Source organism: Pecten maximus, unplaced genomic scaffold, assembly GCF_902652985.1.
Source record: "Pecten maximus unplaced genomic scaffold, xPecMax1.1, whole genome shotgun sequence".
NCBI lineage: Eukaryota > Metazoa > Mollusca > Bivalvia > Pectinida > Pectinidae > Pecten > Pecten maximus.
The window spans coordinates 1-12,974 of record NW_022980759.1 but is presented as its reverse complement, the minus strand read 5'-3'; the positions used below and the strand labels follow the sequence as shown (position 1 = coordinate 12,974).

General features: G+C 35.3%; 1 protein-coding gene across 1 annotated transcript; it reads left to right on the top strand.

The window, feature by feature from the left end:
- Positions 1–357: 357 nt before the first annotated feature.
- LOC117319677 (indolethylamine N-methyltransferase-like) lies at positions 358–12,415 on the top strand. Its single transcript, XM_033874441.1, has 2 exons — positions 358–511; positions 11,910–12,415. The coding sequence occupies exons 1-2, from the start codon at positions 361–363 to the stop codon at positions 12,113–12,115; spliced, it is 357 nt and encodes a 118-aa protein (XP_033730332.1). The 5' UTR covers positions 358–360; the 3' UTR covers positions 12,116–12,415.
- Positions 12,416–12,974: the final 559 nt, after the last annotated feature.

The window sequence follows — 12,974 nt, the reverse complement described above, 5'->3', positions numbered from 1 at the left end:
ATAGTGTTTTTAGCTACAGAACTCAATAACTTTTACAACTTACTAATTAAAATACACTTAGTTAATTAGTTTAAACAATATTTCTATTAAGTGAAAACACCAATAAACATATACACGTGTGTACAACGTTTATATAGATAACCGAACACATATATGTAAATCTAAATGGATTATAATTCTTTTGATAACAAATTATAGACATGTGTTTAAAAGATTATTATACTCATTAAGAAAGCTTTTAAGATTTCACAAATTAAACTGTATAACATGTAGATACAAAATGTATCTATCACATACTGGGCCCGGCATCCTGTATCGACCACGTTTCCTGAAACAGAAGTTCCTGTCCTAGTCATTACAATGGACGGCAAGGAGCACACGATGGCGTACGAGGAGGACTTTGACGCCGAATGGTACCTCGACACTTACTACGAACCCTCCCTGGAGGCTGTAGACAAGGATGAATTTCTACAGTTCACTCTTGATAGTCTCCATGATGCTTTCAGGACAGGTATACCGTTAACTTATCGTGTATCTTAAATCACATCTCGTTTCTAGCATCAACAATTGTTCATACACTGTGGTGTCATTTCAGTCAATACGTTGGTAACTGGGTATTCAATCATACATTATGTATCCTATCAGCTTTGCTATACAATACTTGATATGTATGAAATATGTATTTAAATCGAGCTATGGAATTGTGTCAGGTGTACATAGCAAAATAAAATTAACATAAATATGTGACGCTGCATTTTGGTAGCTAGAAAGCTAAGGAACTTTTCAGACATAATTTTGTGACGCCGCAAATCGGTAGCTAGCAATTAGCTGAGGAACTTCGTGACGCCGCAGTTTGGTAGCTAGACATTTTCGAAGGAACTCCCAAGAAGAAAAAGTCGATTAAGAAAACCAATGTCAAGAACAAATTTAAATTTCTTCATTTTTTATGTTGCGTGTGTATTACTGTTATAATTCTAGTAAATAATAATAAATTATTTCTGTTCCGTAAGTATAACTAAGTATAACTATAGCAATTTTAGAATCAAACTATGGTATTAACGTTGATACAAAGGAAGTCTACCAGGACAAGGAGACTTTTGACTACACTGTCAGCATGATGATTGTAATTATATCTTGGTACCATCATCCAGTGTTAGATAACTATAATTGCGCCTGTGATGCATCCAATACAAGAAGTTGTACCCGCCTGTTGACTTTGGACATTTAAGGTATTAATATGAGCCTAGCATGTAAATATATTGGATGTTGTTGTGCTGTACCTGTAACAGTGCCACTTTTTGAAATACCACGGTACTGTATATGATTAACAAAACGTTTAATTCATGTCGTTATTACCAATATCGTGATGTCGTGTTTTGATTCAGAACGACCAATAACACGATGTGTCGGTGCGACACTTGTGATCCGTGATGTCGTATTTTGATTCAGATCTACCAATAACACGATGTGTCGGTGCGACACTTGTGTTCCGTGATGTCGTGTTTTGATTCAGATCTACCAATAACACGATGTGTCGTTGCGACACTTGTGATCCGCTGTAGCGAATTAGAAGCGGGATGGATCTCCAGGTAAATGAATATAGGATATCAAGTAAGTTTTTTTCATTTCATTGAAGATTTTGAGTCTTAGAAGTTCAATTTTTGCCTTGTATAAATATAACTCTTCTTATTTTAGCATGCTGATAACAAGCATTTTTGTTGGCTTGAAAACTTATGTTATCAGTCCATAATGTAAAATATGACGTCGCCGTTTGCAACGTCCCTTTTGATTGGCTGATACAACAGCGTAATAATTTCTAATAGAAAATACAAAAAATGTAGCTCAATAGGAATCAAATAGTATTTTTTTAAGGATTAACTTGAATCTATTTTTTATGTTATGGAGCTATAACATGAAAAAATGAAGTGTTATTTAGAAAACGCCCGATCTGTTGTATCATGGCTTCATCATTTTAAAATATATTAAAGTTAATCCTGAAATAATATACTTTGATTGAAGTTTCCCGATATTTACATGTATTTAGAACAATCTCGCGAGGATAATTCCATCGAGCCCATAAAGGAATATAAAAAATCATGTATTTTGGTCAACGAGCGTAAGATAAAATATCAAAATCAGAGAGATCATACATGTCAACATACCATCAAGTCAATCCATATTTGGTGACCATATTTACAATACGAATCACGTGATTTAAGCCTCGTGGAAACTATTTTCAGCATGAGAATTACCCTGTAAACAAATTGTGGACGCGAAATATTTGGAAACTCGCAGTAGGATTATAAAATAAGTGGATTGATCTGTTTCTATTATAGGCCGATAAAACCCCAGAAATCGACGGATTTATTGCACTGGTTGTTTTTTGCACAAAGAATGTGCATGGGCGAATTTACTGGATAACAGGCCAATTATGGTTTAAAGCACTGTATGGTTTAAATCGACAATTCTAACGGCAAATCTGACGACAATTCTAACGGCAAATCTGACGACAATTCTAACGGCAATTCTAACGGCAATTCTAACGGCAAATCTGACGACAATTCTAACGGCAAGTCTAACGGCAATTATTACGGCAAATCTGACGACAATTCTAACGGCAATTCTAACGGCAAATCTGACGGCACTTCTAACGGCAATTCTAACGACGACAATTCTGACGACAATTCTAACGCAAATCTTACGACAATTCTAACGGAAAGTCTAACGGCACGGCAATTCTAACAGCAATTCTAACGACAATTCTAACGACAATTCTAACGACAATTCTAACGACAATTCTAACGGCAAGTCTAACGACAATTCTAACGACAATTCTAACGACAATTCTAACGACGACAATTCTAACGGCAATTCTGACGACAATTCTAACGACAATTCTAACGACAATTCTAACGACGACAATTCTAACGACAATTCTAACGACAATTCTAACGACAATTCTAACGACGACAATTCTAACGGTAATTCTAACGGTAATTCTAACGGTAATTCTAACGACGACAATTCTGACGACAATTCTAACGCAAATCTTACGACAATTCTAACGGAAAGTCTAACGGCACGGCAATTCTAACAGCAATTCTAACAGCAATTCTGACGACAATTCTAACGGCAATTCTAACGACAATTCTAACGACAATTCTAACGACAATTCTATCGACAATTCTAACGACAATTCTAACGGCAAATCTGACGACAATTCTAACGACGACAATTCTGACGACAATTCTAACGCAAATCTTACGACAATTCTAACGGAAAGTCTAACGGCACGGCAATTCTAACGGCAATTCTAACGACAATTCTAACGACAATTCTAACGACAATTCTAACGACAATTCTAACGGCAAGTCTAACGACAATTCTAACGACAATTCTAACGACAATTCTAACGACGACAATTCTAACGGCAATTCTGACGACAATTCTAACGACAATTCTAACGACAATTCTAACGACGACAATTCTAACGACAATTCTAACGACAATTCTAACGACAATTCTAACGACGACAATTCTAACGGTAATTCTAACGGTAATTCTAACGGTAATTCTAACGACGACAATTCTGACGACAATTCTAACGCAAATCTTACGACAATTCTAACGGAAAGTCTAACGGCACGGCAATTCTAACAGCAATTCTAACAGCAATTCTGACGACAATTCTAACGGCAATTCTAACGACAATTCTAACGACAATTCTAACGACAATTCTATCGACAATTCTAACGACAATTCTAACGACAATTCTAACGACGACAATTCTAACGGCAATTCTGACGACAATTCTAACGACAATTCTAACGACAATTCTAACGACGACAATTCTAACGACAATTCTAACGACAATTCTAACGACAATTCTAACGACGACAATTCTAACGGTAATTCTAACGGTAATTCTAACGGTAATTCTAACGACGACAATTCTGACGACAATTCTAACGCAAATCTAACGACAATTCTAACGGAAAGTCTAACGGCACGACAATTCTAACGACAATTCTAACGACAATTCTAACGACGACAATTCTAACGACAATTCTAACGACAATTCTAACGACAATTCTAACGGCAAGTCTAACGACAATTCTAACGACAATTCTAACGACAATTCTAACGACGACAATTCTAACGGCAATTCTGACGACAATTCTTACGACAATTCTAACGACAATTCTAACGACGACAATTCTAACGACAATTCTAACGACAATTCTAACGACAATTCTAACGACGACAATTCTAACGGTAATTCTAACGGTAATTCTAACGGTAATTCTAACGACGACAATTCTGACGACAATTCTAACGCAAATCTTACGACAATTCTAACGGAAAGTCTAACGGCACGGCAATTCTAACAGCAATTCTAACAGCAATTCTGACGACAATTCTAACGGCAATTCTAACGACAATTCTAACGACAATTCTAACGACAATTCTATCGACAATTCTAACGACAATTCTAACGGCAAATCTGACGACAATTCTAACGACGACAATTCTGACGACAATTCTAACGCAAATCTTACGACAATTCTAACGGAAAGTCTAACGGCACGGCAATTCTAACGGCAATTCTAACGACAATTCTAACGACAATTCTAACGACAATTCTAACGACAATTCTAACGGCAAGTCTAACGACAATTCTAACGACAATTCTAACGACAATTCTAACGACGACAATTCTAACGGCAATTCTGACGACAATTCTAACGACAATTCTAACGACAATTCTAACGACGACAATTCTAACGACGACAATTCTAACGACAATTCTAACGACAATTCTAACGACAATTCTAACGACGACAATTCTAACGGTAATTCTAACGGTAATTCTAACGGTAATTCTAACGACGACAATTCTGACGACAATTCTAACGCAAATCTTACGACAATTCTAACGGAAAGTCTAACGGCACGGCAATTCTAACAGCAATTCTAACAGCAATTCTGACGACAATTCTAACGGCAATTCTAACGACAATTCTAACGACAATTCTAACGACAATTCTATCGACAATTCTAACGACAATTCTAACGGCAAATCTGACGACAATTCTAACGGCAAATCTAACGACAATTCTATCGACAATTCTGACGACAATTCTAACGACAATTTTAACGACAATTCTAACGACAATTCTAACCGCAATTCTAACGACAATTCTAACGGCAATTCTAACGACGACAATTCTAACGGCAATTCTGACGACAATTCTAACGACAATTCTAACGACAATTCTAACGACGACAATTCTAACGACAATTCTAACGACAATTCTAACGACAATTCTAACGACGACAATTCTAACGGTAATTCTAACGGTAATTCTAACGGTAATTCTAACGGTAATTCTAACGACGACAATTCTGACGACAATTCTAACGCAAATCTTACGACAATTCTAACGGAAAGTCTAACGGCACGGCAATTCTAACAGCAATTCTAACAGCAATTCTGACGACAATTCTAACGGCAATTCTAACGACAATTCTAACGACAATTCTATCGACAATTCTAACGACAATTCTAACGGCAAATCTGACGACAATTCTAACGGCAAATCTAACGACAATTCTATCGACAATTCTGACGACAATTCTAACGACAATTTTAACGACAATTCTAACGACAATTCTAACCGCAATTCTAACGACAATTCTAACGGCAATTCTAACGACGACAATTCTAACGGCAAATCTGACGACAATTCTAACGGCAAGTCTAACGGCAATTCTGACGACAATTCTAACGGCAAGTCTAACGGCAATTCTAACGGCAATTCTGACGACAATTCTAACGACAATTTTAACGACAATTCTAACGACAAATCTGACGACAATTCTAACGACAATTCTAACGGCAAATCTGACGACAATTCTAACGGCAAGTCTAACGGCAATTCTAACGACGACAATTCTAACGGCAATTCTGACGACAATTCTAACGACAATTTTAACGGCAATTCTAACGACAAATCTGACGACAATTCTAACGGCAATTCTGACGACAATTCTAACGGCACGGCAAATCTTACGACAATTCTAACGGCAATGCTAACGGCAATTCTGACGACAATTCTAACGGAAAGTCTAACGGCGGCAATTCTAACGACAATATTACAACGGCAATTTTAACGACAATTCTAACCGCAATTCTAACGGCACGGCCATTCTAACGGCAAGTGGTTCTTACTGAAAAAAGATATACAATGTATTCATCATATATACTGAATTGTTTGACAATATATATCCCTTGAAGATTAGATTTTAAGATTTATGAATATCAAAGCTCAAAAGATTTTTTATCAAATACAAATGATTTCTACGCAATAACTCCAAAAAAGACCGTTTCATTTTGAAGATTTTTTTTTCATATTTACAATACATTTCAAAATTGATATTCCTCACTATTGCATCACAAAGTCGTAATGAATGTAATCAGTATTCCTGTGTTTCTTTAAATAAATAGGGTGTGTTAAAAACTCACAATATCACTTCCTTAACACATAAGATACTTCAGTGTGAAATAAATGGTAGACCTAAGCATTGTTAAATTGTTTTTCTTTTAATAGTAGACCTAAAATGGCTTCCTCAAAATATAACCAATATTGCGAGGCCTATATGCCCCCGTCCGTGAATTTGGTTTATCTTACATTTGACGGCATCTTCGCTAACCAAGGGTTCTGATTACGTCACACTACACGAACGTTCTTGCAGTTTAACGTTATCATAAACCTTGGCTCTAGCGAAGATGATTTGACGGTGACGTATGAAAATGCACGCTATACAAAGACTTCGAACTCTGCAGTATAAACCCAAATACGGGAGAAGTTAACATTCACTGTCACTTAATCAAAATACAGTATTAATAATTCAACTACACGAAAGATACAGTTGTGAAGGATACATTAACATATATAGTTATTTATTACATTTTTACCAATGAAATATCAAAAATTATTCATTCTATAAAAGTGATATTTTTCACTAGTGAAGAATATCATATTTTTCACTAGTGAAAAATATCACTTTTGCTGATTTGACCAATCAAATTAATGATTAGAAAATACCAAAATAATTGACCAATCAGAAAGCCCGACATATATGTCAGCACCTGGACAGGGGAAACTACTTTTTTTATTTACAAATTATCGCTGTAGTCATAGTTAGTATACGGGGTAGGTTTTCGTTGATAAAAAATGTAATAAACAGAATATCTAACAGTGTCTTCAGTAAAACCAAATATATTTCACTCGTGCGGCTAATATTTTGATATTTTTCACTCGTGCTGCGCACTCGTGAAAAATATCAAAATATTAGCCCCACTCGTGAAATATATTTGGTATTACTGAAGACACTGTTAGATATCCTCTATGTCTCATAAATTACAAATGAGTACAAACTTAAGCGTGCATCCCGTATCGACCATAATTATTATTAACAGATATCGGATTAGCATGGCACACCACCATCCGGGGACGAGCTGGCTTAGATCAAATTTCATATAAATAAATATGAAGTCACTTCAAGTTGTTCCCCAGATATTGTCGTGAACACTGCTCCCTTGACGTAAACATTCTTCAGATTTGGTGGGTTCTGATAATTTTTTCTCAGTTTTGTGTACTTTTTTGTGATTTTGTTTTTTGGTTTCTGATATATTGTAAAGCCTACACAACATTTGACATACATGTATGTGGATCCATAACCTAATGTAAATTCATGTAGTGGATCATAACCAATGTCTCGATCTCATTTCTCCAGCTGTGACGCCTAGTAATATTCATTTATCTATTTAATACGTACGTTAAGACAACATTCTTCACTAGTACATCAGTACTTACTATGAACGTTCCCTGGAGGCTGTAGGCAAGGATGATATTCTACAGTTAAAACTTGTAAACTTTATTTATCTTACAACAATTGCGAAACAAGTTATATTAACTTATATTAATCACGCTTGTTGGCCCGGATTGAAGCGCGCGAGGGGTCTTACTGTGGGAGGAAACCGTAGTACCCGGGGAAAACCCACGTGGTCGGGCAGGTGATCCCATACCTTTTCACGTCCGATCGGGGAATCGAACCCCGGCCGCCTAGGTGAAAGGCAAGTGTGCTACCACTGTGCCACCCGACCACCCTAAATTCTACAGTTCATTCTTGATATTCTACGCGATACTTTTAGGACAGGTAAACTGTTCACTGTTCATATTTCTTAAATCACATTGCTCATGTATCACATTTCGTATGTAGTTTCCAGAAATTTTAGTACTCATGTACAGTGATTTATTTTAACACATTGGTATCATTTCAGAAATACTTTGGAAGCTTGAAATTCCATCAAACATTTTGTATCCTGTCAATTTTGCTAGAGAATGATTGATATGTATAAAACATGTATTTGAATCGAGCTTTGGAATTGTATTAAGTGTCCATCGCATTGCAAAATCAACATAACTGTGTGATGCTGCATTTTAGTAGCTAGACAAATGCGAAGGAACATTTCAGAAGAAAAAGAAGTTGACTATAAGAAGAATAAAAGTAGACTACAAACATTAACTTGGTAATTATCCAAAACCAGTCCTTTTCTAAAGAAAAAGAAATAGAATACCCCTGACCCCTTAGTTTGATGATATTGAAATAATGACATGTGATTCACACACTCGCTTCGGAGTAGCCAGAGTTTCCTCTGGCCCTGACACCATGTCGTACATGGTGTCAGGGTCAGAGGAAACTCGGGCTAACTTCTGAGTTACCTTATCTGCTGATGGTACATGTAACGAACATAAACTTTTTGAGTATACTATAAGCATACATGTACACTGTCACTTTACATTATAATCAATATTCACGAGTTGAGTAATATTAATGCAAAGTACCAGACTATCACTGCGCCATTGAACCGTTCATTTAAGGAACGCCGATATCGCGAAGTGGTATAACACCGGGTTCAATCGTACTGACCGGGCGCCGATGCTTACACCTGGGCGTCGAAGAGTTTTACATCCGGGCAACGATAAATTCTATAGAAAATAAACCCCGAAGACGGGATCGGAAGAACGGTTGAGATATATATATATATATTTATGTGATAATGCTGTCCTTCAAGGAAAATAAGACGACCACGGAGCAATATGATAAATTGGCTATAACTTGCAAGGACAACGGACAGGAAAAACACTTCTTATTTTTTGCTAATTCGCCTACAGTGTAAGCGGGTATAACCAAATTGTGCCCCAATCCACGAATTATGCAACATATACAGCAAAATCCGCGATCGAAATGACTGTAAATCTCACAGTTTATCGGAATCATATGTAGTCTTATTGGATTGATTGGTAACAGTTAAATAGGAAAATTAAACATTTCCGTATTTTACACCTGTGGCAACGAAGACGCTCTGGAGCTTTACACCCGGGCGTCGCAATTTCCGGACGCATTATTTGTAATAAATGTACTTTGTTATGGAGAGAACTTTAATACAGGCTAAAGCCTGATGAAGAATCCAATTGTTTGCCAAAAAATATGTTAAAATGGAATGAAATTATGCACGCTGTCATCTTAAACGACTTCATTTTCATGTTGTGTTGTGTTATTGATGTTTCATCGCCTTTTTAAAATCTGATACGGGCCAATAACATTTAGATTGTACTCATCAAAATAGCCATTACTTTGGATATAATAAACAGAACATAATCAAACCCGCATATTACAATTATACAACTACAGCATACAAATATGCCAAACTGTAGTTATTATCATTTACAACTACAGTATACATACATACCAAACTACGGTTATTATCATTTACAAATACAGTATACATACATACCAAACTACGGTTATTATCATTATACAAATACAGTATACATACATACCAAACTACGGTTATTATCATTTACAACTACAGTATACATACATACCAAACTACGGTTATTATCATTTACAAATACAGTATACATACATACCAAACTACGGTTATTATCATTTACAAATACAGTATACATACCAAACTACGGTTATTATCATTTACAACAACAGTATACATACATACCAAAACTACGGTTATTATCATTATACAAATACAGTATACATACCAAACTACGGTTATTATCATTATACAAATACAGTATACATACATACCAAACTACGGTTATTATCATTTACAACTACAGTATACATGTATACCAAACTACGGTTATTATCATTTACAAATACAGTATACATACATACCAAACTACGGTTATTATCATTATACAACAACAGTATACATAGATATATATATACACAAAACTACGGTTATTAACATTATACAACTACAGTATACATACATACCAAACTGCGGTTATTATCATTATACAACAACAGTATACATAGATATATATATACACAAAACTACGGTTATTAACTTTATACAACTACAGTATACATACATACCAAACTGCGGTTATTATCATTATACAACAACAGTATACATAGATATATATATACACAAAACTACGGTTATTAACTTTATACAAATACAGTATACATATATACCAAACTGCAATTATCATAATACAACTACACTATACATACATACAAAAATACAGTTCTATATTGTATCCGTTCAAGACTGAATGAGCGAAAAACGAAACTTTGACGGGAAAAAACTTGAATGATTCATTTTATAGAGTTAAGTCAACAGAGTACTCTAACGTACTTAATTTGATGCACTCAACTTTTTTGTGCAAAACCAAATCAAAATAGATTAGTTTAGTTAGTTTTAGTTTAAACATATTTTATTTGAAAAATTCAAACGAAATTCGACAACTTAAAATAGATTAGCTTAAGTACCTAAACTAGAAGTAGCGCAATTATAATTTAGCGGAACGCTTCCGGTGCGAAAAACGCTAAAAATAAGATTACCGCTAAAATAAGATTACTGTAAAATAACATTATCACTAAGAAAAGATTATCGCTAGAATAAGATTACTACTAAAATAATATTACCGCTAAAATAAGATTACTGTTAAAATAAGATTACTACTTAAATAAGATTACTACTTAAATAAGATTACCGCTTACATAAGATTACCGCTTAAATAAGATTACCACCAAAATAAGATTACCGCTAAAATAAAATCACCACTAAAATAGGATTAAAGCCGAAATAAGATTACCGCTTAAACAAGATTACCCCCAAAATAACATCACCGCTAGAATAAGATTACCGCTAAAAATCACCATCACACTGGTATACGACAGGATTGTGTTGTAACCAGTATCGATAATCTATAACCTAGTGTAAATATAGTTTTGAACCTTAATTGAGCTGCAATTGATCATGCATGTACCCGGGAATAGTGGATACGTAAATCTGAAGTATTGCTGAATTTGCTCAAATATATGTAGACTGTAACAAATTCTCAGTCCACGCATTAAAAGCCTCTAGGAGTATTATGGGCAATTAATGGTCGAGATGCATGTATTCCATTTCAGCTGACACTTCCCTGGCTCCCAGTTTGAGGATGTGACATTACCATGAATCGACCTAGCTATGCGAGACATGTATCGTCGATTAAACGGATGACAAAATGAACTTCTTTTCCGTGTTGACGGATCTACATGTCAATTTATATTACGTTAATTTTGGTTAAAACATATTTAATTGTCAATATACAGCAAAAGAATTGGTCACGAGTTACATGAACATTATACTCGCCCGTTCCTAATAATATATTAAACGTATGCATACATCACAAGATGGTGACACTGATATCTATTCAAATGATTTTACCTCTTTATATCTATGTTGAGTTAGAAATACGTTTTTCTTTGCATGCTTGTGTGTTTTCTCTATCAAAAGTAAGACTTTTGACACAATGTTTATTAAGCACGGGTTACCGGAAGTCGCCTGTTGGATGTTGGTACCGGTCCTACCGTGCACTCTGTAATCAGCGGAAGTCAACACGTCGGCGAAATCTACTTAAGTGACTACGCAGCACAGAACCGGAAGGTGCTCACTGATTGGTGGAAATTGGGAACACGACCGCAAACTGGAATAATGGAATATGTCCTACGGAGAGAGAATTCAGAGTAAGAGCTACTTTATTTTATAGATTTGATTTTATCATGTCATCATTACCCCCGCAGCAAATGATTTAATTCAGTTTCTACCATAATAGGTGGGTGGATTTAATTCCCCCGGAAGTGTCTTCGCATTGGATCCCTGATTGACCACTTGATGAGGTAGAATTCCCAATTTGATTGGCTAACACTTGAAGGCCGCTTCACAATATGATAGTAATGCTCCGGAAACGATAACGCAAAAGAAGTAGTTCGCAGTTGTTTTTGTTATTATCTATTTTTTAATCAGTTTTATTGCTTTAAAGCACTTATTTCTTACTTATTTGTGGTTTGTAATGAATTGTAATATTTCCATACACCTCCAAAATTGTCAGTTTTGCATATTCATTAGCGAAAGTTCAATTTAGGTCATATCATTACACTACACCTGATATTATGAAAAGAACACACGTTGACACAAAGCAGGCCAATTCGTTCTCAGAATATAGCTTTTCTATTGTGGTAGAAACGGATTACACAAACTCATGGTTGCTGTATATGCTATTTCTTTCACTCTCCCTAGTTATTTTTCTAAAGTTCAAAAAAAAAAAAAAAAAAAACTCGAGCGAAAGAAATACCATAAACAACAATCACTCGTTGAATAACCTCTACTTAACTCGTATACAGTTCTAGCTTCTATCTCTATCTTTCAGTAAATATCTAATGGTGTCAATAGCTCCTGTATATTTTGTTACAATACTGGATTGATTATTGGAAGGAAACCATACAGCTTAGCTGAGTTGACCAGGTTATGGTTATCTCGTAGTTAAGTTGATAATTTAGATGTATCTCATGTAAGGTCACATATTATTTTCTGTTTTGCGTCCGCGTGT

Bases quoted from the DNA above. Each gene is read 5' to 3' on its own strand.
- LOC117319677 (XM_033874441.1), top strand. From the start codon at position 361: ATGGACGGCAAGGAGCACACGATGGCGTACGAGGAGGACTTTGACGCC. The intron at 512-11,909 runs GTATACCGTTAA...ATGTTTATTAAG, and splicing joins CCATGATGCTTTCAGGACAG to CACGGGTTACCGGAAGTCGC.